The sequence below is a fragment of the Scomber japonicus genome, chromosome 17 (assembly GCF_027409825.1).
Source record: "Scomber japonicus isolate fScoJap1 chromosome 17, fScoJap1.pri, whole genome shotgun sequence".
Classification (NCBI taxonomy): domain Eukaryota; kingdom Metazoa; phylum Chordata; class Actinopteri; order Scombriformes; family Scombridae; genus Scomber; species Scomber japonicus.
In genome coordinates, this window is record NC_070594.1 from 13,871,389 (window position 1) to 13,894,155 (window position 22,767).

General features: G+C 39.4%; 1 protein-coding gene across 1 annotated transcript in view; it reads right to left on the bottom strand.

The window, feature by feature from the left end:
- Positions 1-22,767, bottom strand: part of mdga2a (MAM domain containing glycosylphosphatidylinositol anchor 2a) — a 172,734-nt gene that overhangs the window by 32,391 nt on the left and 117,576 nt on the right. The window contains exons 9-10 of the mRNA XM_053336450.1: positions 21,016-21,336; positions 10,725-10,997 (exon numbers count right to left, since the gene is read on the bottom strand). Of these exons, the coding sequence (XP_053192425.1) occupies positions 10,725-10,997; positions 21,016-21,336 (594 nt within the window). The remainder of the gene's footprint in view (positions 1-10,724; positions 10,998-21,015; positions 21,337-22,767) is intronic.

A 22,767-nucleotide genomic window follows, 5' to 3' on the forward strand; every position in this document is an offset into this window, starting at 1 on the left:
GTGTGGCTGCTGAGACTCTCCTGAGTTTTGCTCTCCGAGGCTGCCACCACCACCACCACCACCACCCCAAAGTGGTGAATCTAGTGTATTAGATTTTTGAATGCTGCTACTGCAGGTTTTATTTATTATCATTATTTTTGAGATCTTGCATATGTACTGTACACACTAGTCATGCTTGGCTGCTATGCTGCGGTTTATTTTGCTCTTACACTTGGATTCGAGAGCATGTTAATGTACACTCGTAAATGTTTTATTGTTAACATAGTGAGAATTATTTCAAGCCAAAAAGAGCGCTGAATTAGCATGACAAAGATGTACAGTATCTTATCTTCACTATGTTCTGTTTGTTCTATTTTTATCTACTAGATATCACATTCCTTGTTACTGCTATGACCCAATTTTCCCTAAAGGATCATTAAAGTTTCATCTTATGTTATATGACTTTCATGCGCTTTCATGGCATTGAATCAAGGCACGTACCCGACTGTAGTATGCATCATGAATGTAAATACATCTTAAGTGTCTGTCCTATTCAGTAGAAGATCCTTTTAGACAGCTGCATGCTTCTACATGCAATCCACCTCCTCCATAAAAGTAATTCAAACTACCACAGAGATCCTCTCAAACCTTTTCTTTCAATAACACGCTTTGCTTTGTTGGAATCTGTGCGGATTTATTTTTCTACAGAACTGTGGCACAAACTGAATAAATCTTTCAGGGTTTTAAGCTTTCCAGTCACAGTCCGCAAGCTGATTTCTGACAGCTGAAGTAGGAGCTGGCAGAACATTGTATTTTAATCAAGATCTAGAAACAATTCTACAGGGTGACTTTCCAGGGAAAGAATAATAATTCACCTCAATGACACGTTGTTATGTTTGTCCCTATACTATTTAGGCTTGTTTATTGAAGGATGACAATACCCAAGGCAGATGATTTTTAATAGCCGTGGAAAAGACAGAAGAGCGGCCATTGTGAGCTTAGACAAAAGCAGCACAGGGATTTAACGTGCCCACATATAAATGCAGCAAGTAGCTGAGGTACGTTAGGCAGATGGATGAACCTGTCAAGTAAGTCTATGTCATTAATGAATTATAATGGCATCTTTTTTTTCTAAACTGTTTTAATGCTCTCTTGGGTCATGGGTCACACTCAGGGAAGGACGCAAACTAATACAATTGGGAATTTGTGAGGGTTATAAATTCAAAGGGTTAAAAGCCTGGTTTTTGTCTCTAGCAAGAATTAATCCACTTTTGGTTGACTGTCATAGTCAGGGTAGGGAAGCGATAAAGTATCGAGAAACATACTGTTGATTTTGGTCTTTCCATTGGATTTGTTGACAATAATAAAAATATAGCTAGAACAATGCTAGCTGTATCCTTTGATGAAGAATTCATACAAAGTTAGGAAAAAACCTGTTCTGACTGAATATTCCCTCAACTGTACAATCATGTGACATTAGTAAAACTGACTTGAAATGCCCCAGATATGCATTTTCCACTATAACAAGGAAAACAATATGGGGCAAACACTGCAGTGAGAAAAGATAATACATAATACAATAGTAAATTTCATGAATTTTTAATTGCACTGTACCCAATCTCAGACGTAAACACGCACTTCAGATGTAATCATTCAAAATGTAGGAGAAAAAAAACAACAACAAGATTAGCGGTTCCATTTGGCCTCCGACTGGTTTGATCAATTCTCATAATCGCCCATGATAATGAGTCAAAATCAACACCGTGAGCATTTTGTTCTGCTTTTTAGACAATAAATCAGATTAATGATGCTTTGGGCAGCTAATCGCAGATCAGTCAGCCTTTACATGGATGAGGCTATTTAAAATAAAATATTTTAATCTGGAGGAAAAGTAGACTCATTCATCAACCAGATAAAATCATTCAGAGAGAAAAAAACAAGCTGCAGAAAGAGAAGTTAATTAAACAATGTAATTCATTTTTAAATGTTTTAATCTTATCATGTTGAGGTAAATGAGCAGTTCAAAAGGTCAAGTTGGTGATGACATCAGCAGTTTATTGCAGGTGAAAGCTTTCTGTTTTATAACCAAGAGGCAACCTACGGAGCTGAAAAATGAGGCCAATTCAGAAGGGCTAAAATCTGCAGTTTCTCAAATGGCCACTTGTTTCAGGCTGCTACAAACAATGGTTTTGGTCTCAATATCTATTTATCCTGTTAATGACAACTGTGTGGGGGGTGAATGTTTATATAGCTTCTTAAAGTTAAGCATAATGAAAGGCGTGTACTGTACTCTTTGAGAGGATACCATCAAAGGCAAGATTCTACCGTGGTGACAGTGTTAGTTAGATAACCCAACAATGCTGTAAACCCAGATTCACAGATAATAGGTGTAGCTGTTGCTATCTCAGTGTGTTTTAATTGTAACATTTTGGTCAACTAGAAAAGGCTTCAGCTACTGGATGCAAAAAATATCTATGGCGTTGGATGTGAGTTGTGGTTTTAAAGCTGTTTTTCACTAGCAAATATTAACATTAGCATTAGCACTCTCACAGTTAACCACAGACTGTAAACACACCGTGCTAATCAAGCTAGCAGAGACAATTAGTGTCAGCTCCACTCTCTTGTGTCGACCCGAAGCTTCAAAACAGGAGTCCACAAACCAATACGTGATGTTGCGGTGGCTACGTCCGTTATTTTTTTACAGTCTATGTTTATAACAGAAGATGTTGTAACACAAACAGCTGCTAATGCCACTACAAAAACATATTTTCCAACAGAAAAAAAAGAGGATAATTACTGTCTGCACTTGAGCTTGGCACTGTTTTGCTGTGCAGAGCCAGCTGTGTTTACACACTGTATACTGTACAGCAAATTACATAAGTTACATAAGCAGTCCTGGCAGGCACTGTAAAAACACCAAATTGCAATGTATTGTTTGGTAAAAATAAAGACATATATAGATGTTTGCATTTTAATTTCTTTTACTATTCAGCATAGAAAACTGTAGCAACAAACCAAGTCTGTCCCCAAAAATCAAAATCAAAAATGTACTACCACTATTACACTATTACTATTACACACCACTATTATTCCAATTATGACAATATTGCACATATGATACAGATCATTATGCTATAAGGAGCATTCATTGGACAGTGGATATGAAATATGTGTCTCGACTGGGGTCTTTACTGCAGTTTGCGACACATGGCCCTCTTTCCTGTTTAGGTCTGCTGAGGCAAAATAACATATTCTGAAGCAGTAAGGCAGTCAGAGGAGAGGAATGAGAGGGATTTGGTTATTTTCCTGACACGCAGCCATGAACTGACAGTGATGACTCGGTTTGATGCACCAAAAACACTCAGCGGTGTAGTAAAACATCATGGGACAACCTAGATCCTGGATGTGCCTGTAACTATAAATTCATAATATCAGTCATATCAATATTATAAGTTTCAGGCAGCAGCTTGCTCACTAATGTTTTCCACCTCACCAGTTTACTTCACTGCCTGTGGAGACCTTGTGATTCCCACTTCCCACTGTAGCACACCCTGAAAACCTGCTGCATGTAAACAGGAATATTAGTGAGATATTAATTTTCATTAGCCATGTAAACAGCTCAGAAGGAATACTGTATTTTTAGAATAAAGGAAAAACATGTTGTGCACGGAAATGTTGTTTATGTCTCTACACCATGACGCCTCGCTTGTTTTTAAAATCCTGCACAGTTTTGCCCCTCCACCTTTGAGCTAGTTTGTGGCCAGAAAGGACGATGTCAGAGCCACAAGGTCCACATTTAGAGGGGACTGCACTGTTCCTTTTAGAGTATGAGTATGTTTGGATGTTCAGCCATCTCTGTCCTCAGTCCTTCTCTGTCTGCACTACTGGAACACTCTCCCCACATATAATGGGCCTACAAGACCTTTTCACTCGTCAAAAAAATCTCTAAAACACTGTCTCAAAGAACCCAAGAGCAGTACTCATCACTAAATCTCCAGCTTCTGTGACCATCAGACTCATTTGTGAACATTTCTGTCATTCACTCAGTTCAGGTGTTGACATGCCCAGGGACTATAGATGTAAACTAGCCTCTTGGCTAACTCTAACACATCTGCATTGAAGTGTGAACTAAAATGTTGATTGATGTGTACTGTCTCTGCAAAATAAATCTTACATAAATAAAAATAAATAAAACTATGACTCAAATGCAGTAAGTGCCCACTGCAACCACACCTCTCTCTCTTTCTTAACACATCGCAGCGCAACATTTCAAAATATGATTCGTGTTCGGATTTGACACAGTTGTCATTGCTTTACCACTAAAAAAAATTTAACAATTCTTGACATTATAACTAATCTGTTGTTTGCTTAGCTTAATATCTTGAGTCTGTCTACTAAGTTACATAAACTATTTTTTGTTTTTAACAATTTACAGAACAAGTCATTTTAATGTAAACCTAAAAAAAACATAACACTGATTAAAAAAGTGGTTGCCTGATTTAGTTTTTAGTTTTCTCAGTGTCTTTATATTTACAGTGTAATTTTTGTTCATACAGAACGGCTGATAAAGAAATGAAACGCCTGTAATTTAAAGTGGAGCAAAGGCAGAAAGGTTAATTAAACTGACTCCTATCATTGCATGTTTTCATAAGCTGTCTTTGAAGATCCTCACACAGACTCTACTCTAGGAAGAGATACCAGAAAGGAGTGCAGATTGTGTCAAAGTAATAAAAACACTATATTCGCTTAGCTTAAATGTTTACACTAACCTATTTTATGTCTTTTGAGGGGGAAAACATGTTTTCAAAGGGAAAGTTTCATGCTTACAGTAAAGGCTGATAAAAACTGGTTAATTGTTGTATTTTATTCAAATACACAATGCAATGAAGCAAAATTGCACTAATAATAATACGATATGTGTGGTGAAGCACATTACCTAACCAAATTACACTGCTTGAAACAGATAACCCTGGGTGGGAGACATCAAACATAAAGTACACAAGGCTTAATTGATTTTTTAAAATCCTGTTTATAACACCAGAACCAATGCAATGATTCATAACAGCTCAGTGAAACCCTTCAGGCAAGAAGTTGACCTTGTTTGCAGACTTGCTTTTCATTTTTTAAGGGTTTATGAACATGTTTTCTTCTTCGGGAAAACATTTCGTCCCACCATATGCTACGCGTTGCTATATGGCGCTAGGCTGATATGTGATGTAGGTGTATGTGTGCACTTTTGTGAGAGAGTTGACACTTACATATGGTTGCACAGCTGGCCAAAACAAACCCAACACCAGCACACACACGAAGAGCTAAGTGACTATAGGGAAAAAGCATTAGAGACATTAGAAGACTTGGTGGTAATTGCCTGGTTGTGTCCTTCTGGGATAGAGAAGGAAATCTCTCTGTAGCTCTTTTCTTAAAGGGAAATGGCACTGAACTCACGATGAGTCACGTCCACCCTGACTATTCAGCGAATTCTTCCTCAACTCCCGTCGTGACCATGTGAACTGGAATTTAATTTTATTTGTCTTGACCCTGTGAGTCAAGTCAAGTCAATTTTATTTGCATAACCCAATGTCATAAATCACAAATATGCCTCAGGAGGCTCTACAGTCAGTACGGCAATACAACATCCTCTGTCATTGGACCTTCAATTTGAATAAAGAAAAAAACCCTTTAACGGGGGAAATTGGAAGAAACCTCAGGAGTAGAGTAGAACACAAATTACAGACTACAGCATTTATAATATTTAACATAATTATAATGGATTTATAATATATATGAATAATGTGACTTTTGGTTTGATCCTTCTTGATCAGTGTAAAATAGGAGGCACTCTAGAATGATAATAAATATATAATATAAACACAAAAGAAGCACAGTCACAAAAAAAAGTTCAGAAAAGATAAAAAACAAATTAAATAGATTTTGTCCGTCCTTCAAGTCTGACAGACTCTCAGTCTGATCACAGATAACATCATTCATACGTATGCTGCCTTTTTACTCTGACCATGTAACGTCAATCATTACAGTACAGGATCAATCAATGTCAATCTTCAAAATCATTTGCCGTTTACTGCAGGGCCAGAAGTTAATCCAGGTGAAGTTGATACAGACTATGAATGGAGATAGTTTAGCTACTTCAAGTCCAAGTCAAGTCTGGAACTAAAAGCTAAGGCACACATGTTCATTGGAGACCAAAACTGATAAAGTTTATAAAATGAGAGAGGAAAATTAGATAGAGAGGAATGAGCAGGTTTGCAGATAGTCAAGTCAATTTAGTTTTTGTCTTCTTTTCGGAAATGTGGAAAATGAAAAAGACAAAAATAAGACCAAACAAAACAAATTAAACAAGCTTAGAAAAACAAAAATCACAAAAAGCCAAATAAAGCCAAAATAATAAATCATGATGGCAAAAACATTACTCAACTTTAATGGACTAAATAATCGTTTTATATTAAAATAGAATGAATACAGGAAAGCAAGTGGAGATGTAATATTGATTGAGACAGTAAGTGTATGTGTGTGTGTTCAAGGTTTTTTGGTCCAGATCCTGATCCGAGTGATTAAATATGTATCTGGCATAATTAAATAACAGGTGTAGCCTGCTAAATCTGGTGCATCTTATTTTTCAGGAGAGAATTGATTGAAAACGTCCTGGTTCAAACAGCTCAAGTTTATAAAATCTAAATCATACATATGATATGATATGAAAGTTACATTAAGAGAAAAGCCACTCCTGAAATTGACATGATACACTAAAGAGGACCTGTCAGTGTGTTGGAGCTGAACTACAAAAAAACACTCTGTGGTGATACAGAGTGGAGCGTCATCCCATGTGAAGGATTTTTGGCACTGACACCAGCTGAGAGGAAGCACAGATTTTTTTTATTACTTTCCAACATCATGTGCAATATTACTTTTTATGACTTTTTCAATATCATTGCCAATATTACCTTTCAAGATCATATTCAATATTACTTTTCTATTTTACTGAATTCATTTTTTTTATTGTTATTTTAGTATATTGGCTATTCTTTTGTTGTTGTTCTATTAGGCACTGGTGTTAGGATTCATTCCTTATACACTTCACATGTATTATTCTATTGTTTTTATTCTTATAGTGTTGTAATTTTTAAACAATCTGTGGCACAAGAATTTCCTTCAGGGTTAATAAAGTTCTATCTTATCTTAATTTTTGCCTGCAGTGAATATAACCAGCCTTGGCAACGTTGGTCATTTCAGCCTGCACATGTAGCCGTTATTGCAGGCTACAAATGATAAGCTGCTAGGTGAATGTTTTGAACACTGCTCTTTGCTAGTAAGGAGCAGGAGAGATATCGGATTTGTTAGTGTCAGAGCTCAGCAAATGTGTATTTTGTCAACCTTGGTGTGAGAACTAGAGTCACACGGGTGTGCCCAAATCATTTCTCCCATTACAGCTTACAACACTAGCACGATACAGTGAACACAACACAGTAATCAGTGTCCCGAGCATGCCTAGTGTGTGTCACAATAAAAGAAACATCTTCCTCCTAAAGCATAAGCAGATATCTCATTTCGACTGAGTTTGGGACTCTCGTTCCACAATGTGATTTCTGCATCATTAGGGACAATAGCTACAAAAAAGGGAACCTGGAACCACTACAACAAGTACATCATTATGGAGGATCTGAATTCATTTCATGAGCTATCTCATAAAATGCACACAATACATATATGAACATTGTGGCTGCAAATTTAATTGTTCTTCTCTTTGAATTCATGATAGGCTGCCAAAAAGAGGAATTATAACAGGCGAGCGAGAGAGATGAGAAACATAATTTGCTCTTTTCTTTGTTAATTTCTGAATTCCAGCTAAACAAAACTATAATACAGTGTGTATTTTAGGGAGACTGGTCAATGAAGTGAGAGGGGGAGGTAGATGTTTGAGCCAACTCTGCAGCATTATTATTTTATCCTGTCTTATTTTAGCAGTAATTGGACAAATGTAATTTAAATACAGTTTGTGTTACATTTGTGTATTCAGTGACCCATGTTTCACCCTATCACTATCAGTACACACTATCACTTTATCTGTACACAGTTGCAGCCTGAGGACAGGATGTACAGTAAATGCAGACTTGCAACTTCTGAATAAATCAACTAATGCATCCGAGTGGAATAAAGTCAGAGATGAAAAAGCTGCATGGGGAATCATGAGGAAGACAGTGAGATATTTCCCTCTGTCTCTCACTTCTTACTCTTCAGAGAAGCATGATTTCAGTATTCACTAAAAAACCCAGGGTTCCCATGACAGACAGACTGAGCCAAAGCTCAGTGGTACACATTACATCCCTCTGAGGGGTCTCTCCCTCGGCACAATTTAATGGCCAAGTTGGCCATTACAGCCAACTCACTGTTTCCACAGATGTCCCAACGGCTTGGCACATGAGCATCCATGCACATGCACACACACTCTCCCCTGGCACAACATAGTTTTTGTGGTGACAGCGTTTGTATTAGCCTGAAAATGGCCTGCTGCCCAACTTTGTATTTGCATGTGTCTGTCGGCATGGCAACATGTATGTTTTTGCATGGTATGTTTACTGGATGACTGAGTTTAATTGATCTAACGCAGCTTCGAGCCAAAACTCCTGACTGATATGTTTATTACACATTAACACAGTCCAAGAAGATGTAAGGGGGGGAGTGGTGAGGTGATATCCACTGGGGGGTGTTAACCTGTAAAGTGAGTACACCCAACCACCACCCAACCGCATGCAACATAAATATTTTGAGAGCTTCCTCTTGGAGCAGAGCCATTAATATCAACTGTCGCACCAGAAGAATATTTATTTCAGCCACACTGAACAGTGTTAATCTCATAGAGTATGGTGGTGAGTTTCAGGATAAAATTAAAAATGTTAAAGAATAAGAGCTGGAGTTAAGATTTCATGGATGATGGGAGGAACCAAAGTGGATTTTCTGCACCATGCTCCTTCAGTCAGGGCGCTACTAAAAGAACCTCCATACCTTTGGCAACTATTGAGTCCAGATGGTGGGAATCTGGAGCATTGGGCAGGAGGAATGGAGCGATGGTGGGAGAGAGAGGGAAGGAGGGAAGGAGGATGAAAGAGAACGAAGGGGAGTGGAGGTAGAGGAAGAGGGAGGGAGCGTGAGCAGGCAAAACCCCAGCCCTGTTGAGAAAAACAAATGGCTGGAGGGAACAACATGCCTCTGTCTCTCTGCTCTACCAGTTTCATCAGGGATGACTGATTGATAATACATACAGGGGGGATGTCCATCTTTCTCTACAGGCAAGCAGGAGAGATAGATAGGACAATGGAGAGATTTTTAAAATCAGAAGGATTAAAAGAAAATGTGGGCAAAGAGAGAAGGAAAAAGAAAGAGAAAAGCTATAATGAGGAGACAGCAATAGATAGAGAGAAATGGACAGTATCAAAGAGGAGAGCAACCTAAGTGGCAAAGGATCAAAGTGACAAATACTCCTCCTGTGAACCTGCAGCTCCTGTCTCTAATGGAGGTCTGGGAGATTGAAACCCTGGCCAGAGTTCCTGCGGTCACTCAGCATGGCCAATCTAATTTGGTGCTGTCATAACAAGCAACTAGGAGATTGACACTTGCAGCTCTTAATGAAAAAGGAAAAAGAAAAAAAAACCCTCAAGTCATCTCAAAAAAATATTAAAAAAGTGGGTATGTGTGATCTGAGACGACAGGTTTACTATGCAAGACAGAATAAGGAAACGACTTGATGGACGTGTCCCATTCAGATTGACAATCTCCCAACTTTTTCCTTTCATTCTCCTTTTAAATTAATTGTCTATCACACGTAGGGACAGACACGCCCCCCAAAATACAGTGTGACAAGGATTGTTATATGTTTGAGGGGCCAATTTCAGCTGTCCAAAAAAAATCACAGCGAGCACTCTAATTACCAATTTGGAGTAGAAACCGAAGAACTTGAAGACATGCAGATGCGTGTAAAAAAAATTAAAGCAGAATGCCACCAAGTGCAGCTTCAAGGTGGATACAACACACTTGAAGGCCCATTTTATAACACTAATGTGTGCATCAAAGTGGAAGTGAATTTTGGCATGTGTCTGCTATGTAATTTTAAATAACTGCAATTGTCCAGTCATAGTTTAGCGACCGTACTGAGGCACAGCAGGCCTGTCAAGCTTTATATTGCTTAACATGCTGAAGGAAGGAATAAGAATGATACTCCTTATTTAAAGAGTTTGGAGGGTGGTGTCTTTTTTTGCCCTTCCAAAACCACAAATACAAAGCGAAAGAGTGTAAAAAATAGATTAAACATTGTCTCTTTGCTCCAACATAAGCTTCAACTGTTACCAAATCCAGCTAACGAAGCTCAGCTAGCTTATTACCAATAGTAGTAACCTAAACCAGCGTTAATTCAAATGTCCTTAAATCTTTTCAGACAGAAGAAGAGTCACCAGGTCGAAACTAGAAGCCTGCTTTGGTCTACCTCTGTCTTAAATCAAGCACCCACTATTTAAAAAATGATCAAGAAGTTTGAATGTTAAATCTTCTAGTTATCATAGAAAACTGATATGAAGTTTCATGTGCTTTGTGTTTTTTATCATGTTTCACTGCTGTACAACCAGGACTGATTGATTGATTGATTGTTTGATTGCTTGACTGACTGATTGATGTGTACCATGCAAGAACTGACAGCTTCACTGGTAGAACAAGAACAAAAACACAAAAAAAATCTTTACCTGTAACCTGGAAGGTGCATTTGCCTGCCCCCGCCTCATTGATGACATTACAGGTGTACTCCCCCCACCCGTCTCGATTCAGGCTGCGGATGGTGTACTCCGTCTCGTCTCTTTGGGCGTCGAAGGCTCCGGCGTGAAGCAGCCGGTTTGATAGAAGCCACTCGAAGCGGAGCACGCGGGAAGGATGTGCTCGCAGCACTCTGCAGGTCATCACCACAGGCCTCCCCAGTCCCTGACGCATCTCCATGTAAACCGGCTCCACTGTCGGTGGGTCTGAGTGGGAGACAGAAAGGCTCAGACAGGTTCAGCTGACATTTGATAGGGACATAAAAGTGTGTCAAGGATGTCAGTGCAAAGGGAATATGAAAGAATATGACAAAATGCCTTGGATAAAGAGGGCAACGAAAGGAAATAAGAGAAGGAGTGGGAGGAAGGTACACTGATGTCTATACAAGACAGACGCTATTCAGGTCAAGGCCCTCTCAGTCAAACTAGGTTGTCTTTGACCACCAGAGATATTTACAGAGCAAAAATAGCTGGAAGACAGAACAGACAGTCAGAATGCAAAGTCTAGAAGAGTCACTGAAGGTATGAGAAGAATAAATATATATATTTAAAAAAAAAAACATGTAATCAAAGTGAAAAGGATTGAAAAGAAAAATGTCCCTCAGCAATATGAGACCACTTGAAACTCGCTGTAGTCTTAAGAAGGACATAACTGAAAAGAAAATAGCAGCTTTTCAAATGACGACAGAAAAATATTTGAAACACGTTAGAGAATAGTCTAATATTGAAACATGAGTAGGAAGTCTTGGGCAGAAGTGGAGAGAGAGGGAGAGAGAGGGAGAGAGAGGTGAGATTACACTGCAAGTACACTGCAAGCAAACTTTAAACAATTGGCACCACAAAGTCAATAGACCTCAGTGTTAAATGAAAAGTGACGAGTGAAAACAATCGTGGAGAGCGCCAATGGGTGCAGGAAGATCAATTTTGCAGAGAAAAAAAAACTAGAACAATGTACTGAGCAAAATCAGTCCAACTTCATGGAAAATTGGTAACAGGATGATGAAGTAGGGGAGAACGGGGTTGGTAGTCACACTTTCTACTTTTCTTTGAATTCCTCTTAAACCATAAACTGAATAAATTCCCTTTTAATTTGTAATGAAAGCCTAAAGTGGTTGTCACACACTATGGGGTTGGTTGTCCCTGTGTTATTTAATGAGGAAAAATAAAAAATGTATACAGTCTTAAAAGAACATTTAAAATGTTTAGTTTAATTGAAATACAACAACCTAATACATCCCCTGCACCACGAGAACATAAACAGGAAAAATCATTGCGTTAAGTGCCTTTTTTGTCCTTATATGACAATGTTGTTCATTTTCACCTCTCTGACTGCTCTAAGCATCACATCTGGAGGAGTCTGACCCTTGTCCTCCTGACAAAGTTCCTGTTCATTTTGCTATTTTAAAAGAAAGAAAGAACTAGATATATAACACCATATATGTATATACTGTATCAACATGTGACAACCAAGAGAATGTGACAAACATCCCCAACTGGGATTTTTTGCCACCAGCAAAGCTAACAGCCACATGTTTTGGCGTAGCTCAGAAAAAAACCTACCTAACTATCGCTCTCTCTTCATACTTTTTAATGGTAATGATTGTTTTATTATAAAGCCAGTAACACTGAAGAGTTGGATATTTACACTTTCACATGAAAAACGTCCTCTCACCTCAAGCAGTTTACTCCAGAAATTACCTCTGAAGTAACATCTCACCTAAATTCTGAAACGTTCAGTACCAAAACTTTTTAACAGCACCCTGATCTGATGAATGTGACAACCAAGCCGTGTGACAACCAACCCCGTTCTCCCCTACACCTCAAGCTGTGAGAATGGAAAATTAATAACTTATTTGAGTATAATACAGGCTTCACCTCTTCCCACATAGACAACCTTGTGGTGAATTATTCAGCCTCAATGACACCTAGACTTGCCCTCTGAAAATATGTGTGATTGAAAAAAAAAAAATTCCTACATTTAGTGTTTGGATTATGCACATTGTGACAAAATGCCTGTGTTGGTTTTTGCCAGAACAAAGTGCTTGTGCGTGCATGCATTGACACAGTTATGAATAATTTCCATCTTAAGCATCTCTGCTCTTGACATGCTCGTACAGATGCTTGACAAAAGTCAAGGCGGAGTCTGAAAAACAACGGTGAATGCTGAGGACAAGACACAGAATGACACAGAGCCCCTTGATTGCCTGAAATTTACATAATTCCCAGCAGAGGAAAGCAAAGGAGAGATGGGTAGCTACAGCCAGGCCTGTGGATGTTACTTTTAAATTGTAATCAGTTACAGATCACCGATTACCTGATTGAAATTGTAATCTGCAACATAATCGTCTACATTTTTCACACACAGTAATACAATCTAATTACAGAGCCTTCTGAACTTGATAGGATATGCAATTAAATGAACTGTTGATTAAAATTTACAGCATATAATTTGATAGCAGTATTAATGTCATTATCTTCAACCTTAATCAGCCATTTTTTGAAAGATGGGGAAGATGGTAAAATCTTACAACCTAATTCTGTTTAAAAAGTCAAATAAATTTAGCTTCCTGTGTTTTTAGAGAAACTGACTTTCATTTTTGTTTTTCTGCTTCACACCATCTAGGCACGAGAGCAGGGCAGGTCCCCTAGGCCAGGGAGGTGCGCAGGAAAAAATGGGCTGTAAACATCACATTGCATGCAAAATAATATATCAATATATAACAGTCCCAAGACAATTTTCTTGCCCTCGATGCTAATTATCACACACAAAAACTGTGGAATTCGCTCAGCAGCCACTATGTTCAATGACACACTATTAGGTTGGATAATGACTGGCTGAAATCTGAAAGGTAATACATTGTATCACATGAGATGACAGAGAAGGTAAACACAAATCTTACAAGAGCTTTGGACTTAAGGAAAAGAGAAAAAAAAGTTTGCCTGCTTCACCTGACACTGTTCACGGATGAAAAACACTTTCCTGTGGAGAGTAAAGTGGCTTTCATCTCCGCTAAATGAAACAGCAATCAGTTCCTCCTTCAAATGAGCCATGCCTGGGCTTTTACCCAAACCCAATGGCTTATCTCTGACTCCAAAAGAAGGGTCTGAATCTGTACTTATCACATTAAAATTGTAGGTTTGTGTGCAGCGGTGAATCAGAGCCCAGCTCCACAGCCTCCCTGAGTGGCACTAGACCAAATTGCAGTAAGTGCATTTCCATTCACACAGTAAGACAAATGAAAAAAAAAATCTTACATAATCAAAACATCCTTTAAACAAGGGCACATGCCTCATCTTCTTGCCCCCCCATTGCATCTCCTGTGAAACAGCTGCCCAGTGAACATGAGGCAAAAGGAGCGAAAAAGGTCCTGTGTGATATTCCCTGAGCAGTGCTCGGCATGGTTAGTGTAGCAGCAAGGGCGGTGAGGGCTCGGAGTTGCTGTAAGTCACAGGCTGGGGGAAAACCCTGAGCTCTGTCTACGATGTAATCCATCATCAGTCACCGGTGGATACCTTGACAGTAATGTGGAGAAAAACAACATTTAGGAGCACAGAGGCCTTCTCCCCACGGCCCATATAGACTGCCATCTACAGGGAGCAGGACAGAACAAAGACACTGGTGTGCTTGGGGGAAATATGCATGTGTGTGTGTGGGAGTTGAATTTGTAAGCATGCATGCACCTGCATTTCTGAAACAGCGCTTGACTGGTTTACAATAAACTTCAGCTTCAGTCAGAATGGGTTTCATTTTTCTTCCGTGTGCTTCGGGTGAGTGCGTCAAGAGAAGGACATGCAAGTCCTGTGGGCAAGCCCACAACAGTGTTTTGAAATGTACAGTAGGTGCATATGCACATAAAGTATGTGTGTCTGATTCCTTCTATATGGTTGGAGAAATACTTCAAACAGAAATTTGTTTTCTCTTTCTTGTTTTTCTCTCATTCTTTTTTTCCCTGAAAGCTGCTGAATATTTTCTCTCATGGCTCACTGGATGACTGCTTTAACTTTGATGCTCCTTACTGATGCATTTATGTATTGCGTGCTGATACATGTTGAAATAACGTGTGACATACTAATGCTCCATTCAGCAATATGCCATGTTTTTCACCTTGACTGCCCTTTTTGCAAAGGTATATAAAAAAGAAAAAGGCCTTGATTTGGGAAGCAAAAGCATTCTTGTGGGAAAATAACCTTTGTAGCATAACATGCTTCAATATCAAGTCTTGATGGAGGAAATAGCATTCATTAGGAAGTCAAACAGATATATACAGAATATGAAATGAAAGTCCTGATTTAACTGATTTATAATGAGTCCCTGTGTTGAATAATGTAGGGGAACGCTGCTCCGCATCAGCGCGCCCTCCTTCCCTCACGCTACAGTCGCTGCAATCAAACAATGAACTTAAGCACCATCTGATTTACCATATTGTTATTAAACTTTGTGATAATTTATTAACTTAAATATACAATTAATGATAATCAATGTAGACTCTTCAGTGCGAGGAGTGGCCTGGTAATCCGCTAATAGGTTTAGTTCAGTCATTGACCAAGTTATGAATTATTCTGTCTAAGCCGTGTGCAGGCTTCTGTTTACAACCTACATATTCACTGACCTTTTCTGGTGTGGATTTGATGCGGCTGATCAATTCAATATTGTTCCAGAAAAAAAAAAGGTTATTAAAATTTCATCCCCAAATGCGGTGTGTGAGCCCTGCTGTAATGCAAAAGATTAATTTGCTGGCGTGAGGCTAATATGAATCGCTTTAATATGATTCCCATTAGAGTGGGCCTCAGGGGCCAGCATTGCAGGCCTTCTTGATGCAGAAAGGAAAATTAATTAAAAACAATAATCGTGTAATTCTGCTCATTACTTTTGCCCAGACAGTAGCTCTTTATCCTGGTGTGTCTTTTTGATGTATGTCAGATGGTAGGGCGCTCAGTGGTAGGGGCAATTGTGCAGTTGCATCAGGCAGGTGTCACGGACGATGTGAGGAGGAACAGAAGGGAAGCTGGGATAAAAGATTCCTGTGCATCTGGGCCGAGGTAGAGCTTGATAACTTTCACTCTGACAGACAGTGGTATCTAGGACAGGAGACCACTCTATACCTCCTTCTTCCCTCTCTTTCTCTCTGTTTCTTCACTCGCTCTCTCAAGCCCCTGGACCATGCCAAGTCAGTTTGACTAAGAACATTAGGGTGTCACAGCTTGGGATTTGGCGTTTGCAATTCTATTAGAGCGACGACTATAAAGGCAGGCGTCTTCCATTCCCTCTACCTCTCCTCCTGGCGTTGCCTCTGCCAGCCAACAGATGCAGGTTTTTACATATCAAAGCTGTTGACTTGCCAGAGTCGTTCCTTCACGCCTCTAATGCTCTTTGCTTCAGAGGACTGTACCTCGGTCCCTTGATCAAGTTACTAAACGCGGCTTTGCACATGGCTCACCACCAAAGGCGGGTGGCTCACGCAGGGACCTGGAAATGCAGGCGAGAAAAGCATCTCAGAGGGATTGGCTTGTGCTTACACACCATGAGACAGTCCAAGAGAAAGAAGGGGGGGCATACCGACAGGCATATGGAGCAAACAACAAAAGTAGGGCCGGATTGTGTTAATAAAGTCAATTCTCATGCTGAGAAATAGCAAAGGTCTATGTATTTGGCAATTTAATCAGTCAACAGCATGCATTGATGTGTACACACAGTGGACACATTTCCTCTGTTTAAACTCAGATAGTTTGTGTTGTTTAAACTTCAGCTTTGACGCCAAGTATTAAAAAGTACCAAAAGTCTGACAAGCAGAACTGGCTCTGAAGCTTGAACATGGCAGAGTGATTGATTTATTAATACCAAAGCCTTAGTAATGCTCTTTACTGACTAGGCGTACATGCACAAAATATATTTTTGCATATCCAAAAAACCTGTTGATATCGAAGTCTTCCAAAATGTTTAAAAGTAAGTGTGTTTCTCCTACCAACCAGAAATGTGGGCTTTTCCTTTGAGCATGCAACTCTATCCCAGTCTTGCAAACTTTTAGCAAGTCGGTTTGTTTAAAATACATAGAGCTGACCGTATACAGTGCGTGAGTCGTAAAGTGCAGTAAAAACCCAAATTGAGACACATATTCCAAATGTGCTGTATACACATCCAAAAACGCTACTAAAACCCAAATAATATTGAAATATCCCATGTGTCTTAATCAGAAAATGCTACATCTGGCCTGTGCTACATAAGGCCTAATACAGAAAATCCAAACAATACATGTACTGTATCAAATTTGGAATATCCTCATATTTGGAATAATAGTGGAATTTTGTTTGTGCATGTCAACATAGTTATTATATGTTCTGCTTTGAAATGGCAAACAGATGAAAGTGTTATACCACATCAAGAATTCTAGTGCTCTATTAAAATACTACCACATAATGAGGGTGGGGGAGGGGGGGTGCTTTCACTGCATGTCTTGTACTGTGTGTCATCCTATGATGCAACCACATGCCAAGGCTAATCTGTCTGAGAGAGGGAACAGATTTAATGGCATGTGTCTTTCACCTGAGGCCCCCCCCTCCCCCCTCTTTTCGCCTCCTGAGGCATGTCTTCTTCTTCTTCTGAGTGTCACTAACAACAGTCACTCTCTGTCAGTGACCCCTGTCCACTGTCACAGGGACAAGGGGAGAACAGCAGCGGGTGCGATAGGACACTTCTCTTGGTTGAATGTCAGGGGAGAGAAATCCTGCGTTGGAGGACCTGTGAAAATGGACCTCCACTCTAGACAAGGTCATTCACAGGTTTGAGCTTCCTCAGAATAACACCATTTTTATATCCGTGCTTGTTAGAGTTACGTTTGTTTTTTGAAGCTTTTACAATATTGTTTTTGATGGAACTGAGACAGTTTCAAAATGTGTAGTTAATGTAAAATCTGGGCTTTGTTTTTAAGTATTCAGTGGCTAGCTAAGGCTATCTGATTTCATAGACTTCATGTACTTCCTGTTTGTCGTCTCCCAGTCTGTGATGCTAAAAATGGAGCAGTTACTCATTCTGTACTCTTTAAAGTGAAACAGTTTTACATTTCTTTTACAAATTCTTTTTATTCTTATTTGTTTCATCTTATCTGCCCTCTCATCTTTAGGATAACTCTTGATCAACTTTGAAAGGAGCCACCCACGTCCTGGCAGTGTTTCATAAGCTCTTTCTTCAAGCAGGCTGCTCTTCAGCAGGCACCGTTCCAAAATTGTGTTGAGTGGTTTGGCTAACATTTCTGTCTTTCATAAGCTCTTGTTACAAGTTTGCAGCTATTTTCTGATAAATTTCGTATTTGGTATTTTTTATTGGTGCTTTGAGGTAAATGCTTATGTCAGAACGCTAACATGCTCAAGATGATAATGCTAACACTCAGACGCTAACTAGGTATAATGTTTGCCACTTTCACGATCTTAGTATAGCATGCTAGCATGCTAGAAAGCGAAGCAACATTTGCTTATTAGGACTAAAGAAGGGAGAAAATGATAAGTCAGAAAAAGTCAGGGGATCACCAAAGTCAGTAGGATACATCTTCAGAGGACATTGAATATAACATTTGTTGACATTATTCAATCTGGACCAATGTGGTGGACCTAGTGATTAACAGACCAACATTGTAATCGATAGAGCCATAACAAATTAAATGCATCATGAAATATTAACGTCATGTCAACTGTCTATTAATAAAGGCATTTCTATGTACACCCACAAATTAATTTCATGCTTCAAAGACAGGAGCTACTCCAGTAAAAATTGTGTGTAAAGGTAGCAAAGAGAGAGGCAGATGTGAGTCACAAGTGGCTCACTTTGGTCAGGTGCCTGGCACAGCAGATGGTTCATCTCTGGCAGCCACACAACCACACCAAGTGAACATTAGTCTAGTTTAGCTTTCCTATTTGCCAGTCGTCATGACGACCTAATTATGCATTAACAACAAACCACAAAAAATAAACAATTAAAAAATCAACAGTGTTTCATGTTTAACATCATACAATAATTTCTATTTCTTTTGTTGAATTGTGTGAATAGTTTTTATTACTCATTCATAGTTTTTATTGTCTGAAGGAAACTATTTTTGGGCTCTGGGACATTTTGTGCTCTTAATAATTTATGAGAAGTACAACTCTCAGTGCAATCCAAAAAGCCTTTTATTGTGAGCAGACTCGGTTTTTAAATGTGTCATCTTTTATTTTGTCACTGATTTGCAGATGAAGCTGCGGTATGTTGTGCTACTGAAAATGTAGGAAAGGAAAGAATTGAATATTTTCATAAATGCTGAGTAATTGTAGCTGTTGACTCAAAAGGTCCTGGACAGTAATGCTTATTAGCTTTTTTCCTGCTCTAATCGTGCTGCCCTGAGACAAATGGTGCACAGAGTACAGTCTGTGCTCCTGCTGCTTTCCAAACTGAGGCATGATAACTGTGACCTATTGCTGCTTGTGGCAATAAACTGCTCTCTACTAAGGGGGAGCAACATCACCCATTCTTCATCTCATCTTAAATAACTGAGACAGGGGTGGTATTTAAATGTGCGTTATTATTTCACTGACTGTATTTTAATATGAATAGAGTTGATAAAATATGGGTCATGGGCAGCTGTTCAACATGCGGTTGCAGTGTGAACACACAGCAGCAGGTTGAAAAGTCCTCTCTTTGGCTTTTTTTTTTGGTAAAAGCTTGTTACTTTAATTTTGCACTAAACTAGTTGTTTCTCGCCGACCACAACCTCCTTGCATGAGCAGCAGATCCACTGAGTGTTGCTAATTAATGAAGGGCATCTTGGAGTCTAAATCTTTTGTTTACTTTATGGTGTCAGCGATGGTGCGTAGCAAAGCCACTAACCTTTGATATGGGCTGTCATCACTGCATAATCATAATCAATTCAGCCAAAAATTCAACACAGTCTTCTTCAAAGCACATCAAAACTTAATTAATTTTCTTAGCACAGCACAGTGAGTAACAGCTAAGCTGAAACGTGAACGCCATAGCAAAGAGTACAATATAACTCTCAAATAAATGAGGGCAATATGATGTGCTAATCCTTGTCGACGAGAACCGAACGGGGGCCGCTCTTGTTCCTCTTCAATGAAAATATTGGTAGTGGGTGTGTCAAGTTCATCCTGAATCAAAACTGTGGTTGTGGTGCAGCCATAACTCTGTTTGATTGCTCACACTTTATTGTGTTTTGAAGATGTTGGATATTTTTCTTCAATATAATGTTTGACAAATCCACTTGAAATGAGATTCATCATGAGGAGGGATACTTAAAAGTGGCAGTCAGCGTCGAGCATGTTAATTGCAATGCATTTCACAGTATTTTAAGGGTGACATGCAGCTGCACAGGTTCGGTATAGATTAGGGTAAATTGAGATGGAAGAATGTATGGATTAACTAAGTAGGCCATGAGAAAAACAATGAGCCTGTGGCTAAGGGAATCAGTTTTCTATTTCCTGTAATCACTTGCCAGAGAATGGTAAGCACTCTACACGGATCGCTTTCATTTCCTTCCTCTCCTTCTTCCGTTCTTTTTTGCAGCAGAGAAGGATCCCCAGCCCTCAAATGACTGACACCGCTTTGAATCCCTGATGTTCATTTGAAATATTCCATTCAAATCTCCATAAATGAATACAAAATGAATACTAGTGGGAATAAATTAGCCGCTCGCTAATTAACCGTTAAGCCATCTTTGAATGTCACATCTTAAGGAGGGGAAGGGTTTATCAATGAGCGGTAGTGACGGGAGGTCTAAGGCCTGGGGATATGGCACACAGTCTTTGGGTCTTCTCTGACGTGTATGGCCAGAAACAAACACGCAGATACACTCTAACATGTGTGGATATCAGAGCTTTGTGCCTCTGTTAATATTAGTCCTGCGCAGTTCACACTCAACAGATGAAGTCCTCCCCTTAGTGTAAGAGGCGGAGCCAGAGCTGTTTCCTCTCACACCTGACCAAGGTTACCAGGGGACTAATTATACCGCCTTAAGAAGGAAATTGGATGGGCGTGGAAGGGTAGAAATGGGAAAAAGTTCAATTTTGGTCACAGTGGACTAGAACATATAAAGATTAATTACACTGCATACAAATAAAATAGACAGATAAATGAGACACCAAACATAAATACACACATATATCACTACTACAAGTTAAAAAGTTGCAACATGCATATTCGCACAGATATAGACAGTTATAAAGAGGCAAAAAACAGTCTACTCACATTGTACGATTAGTTCCACCTCGGCCTCTCGGGGCTTTACGTTGAACCCGTTATACTGACTTGTCTGGCAGCGATACGAGCCTGTCATCTCTCTGGACACATTAACTATACGCAGCACACCATCGTAGCTCTCCATCTGCATGCTGCCGTCTGGCATGGGTGCCTCCTTATCTGCTCGCGACCACAGGATGATGGGTTTAGGCTTCCCTGAAACAAGGCACTCCAGCTCCACTGTGTCACCCTCGCGGGCCACCAGGGGGGATTTGCCCCGGGGGACTGTCAGGTTGGGGGGAACTAAGAAAGAGAAAAACAGAGGAGGGACTGATATGGGGCTCTAGAAAGTCAGCAGGCGGGGTAAGAGGAAATGGTCGACTGGGGGATAGAAGTGGCGTGGAAGGTATGAGGGAAGCGAATGAGCATCCAAGTTGCAATGGCAATGAAGCTGAGTCTCAGCCACAAACAGCACAGAGCTTGCATGAAAGGACCATGCGGATATTAGCAGCAGCGATGGCTAACGGCTGGGACTGGACAGTTTGAGCATGTACTTTAAGTAAAAACCATCATGGCAGGCAGCAGTGAGGAAGTTAAATGTAATCAAGCAATGGCAAACAATGAACAATGCAATGAAGAGCTGACAAGCAAATGCACCAAAACGATCAAAGACAATTATCAATAATGGTCCTTTTCAAAATATATTCAAGTAATAAGGAGAGACAGGAACTAAACCCAGGAACTAAACTACAGAATAAACGTCTTCGTTGCTGTTTGTTTGTATTTCTAACATCTGAAAAATCGATTGTCAACATTAGTCTGATAACACATGATGGCAGTGCTTATGACCAAATGTCACACATAAGGAACTTGACTTAACTGTTTAAATCCAAAAGTGATAGAAGTGCAGAAGTAGAAAAAGGAGACTGAAATTTCCAGAGTGCATGTCTCTTAAATAGCAATAATCTGTGTTTTACGATTGCTTTTCTATACTTTAGTGAATAGCTGTGCTAAAAGCAATTAGCTAATTAAAGGAATAATACACCATTTTGGAAAATACACTTGATTCACTTTCTTGCTCGGAGTTCCATGAAAAGATCAATACCTCTCATATTCTGCCCGTTAAATATAAAGCTACAATCAGCAAATGGTTAGCTTGGCATAACATACAGACTGTGAACAGCAAGCCCAACAAGCTCATGATGAAGGCAGGAGTCAAGAAAATCACTCAATTAATCAAGAAATAGCCCAAAACAAAACTCCCTGTAAAACCACAACTTCATTTTTATACATCGCTTAGTGTAAGGAGTGAAAGAATAAGATATAACCTGAGCTTTAGAGTTGCCAGTACTGCAGGCTAATATTTTTACCTTCAGAGAGAGCTAACTGTTAGCTTGCGGTTTTGCCCTGCTTCCAATCTTTACACTAAGCTAAGTGTCTCCTGGCTGTAGATTCATATCTAATGGACAGAAATAACAGTGGTATCGATCTCCTCATCTGAATCTCGGAAAGAAATTGAACAAGTGCACTTTCCTAAATGTCAGCCTCTCCCTGTAAATTTTCTTTCTCTGCTTTAGTCGCTCTTTCCTCTTGCTTGCAGCTACCTCTCTTTTTATCTCTCTTGTTCGCTCGTGTTTTTGGCTTATTCACATACACTTTTTCTTAACCTTGCTGTTTTGAAACTAGGATTGCAGGGACATAATGTTGTTTTTAACATAAAAAACAGTTTAACATTCAACATCTGCCTAGACAACTACAGTA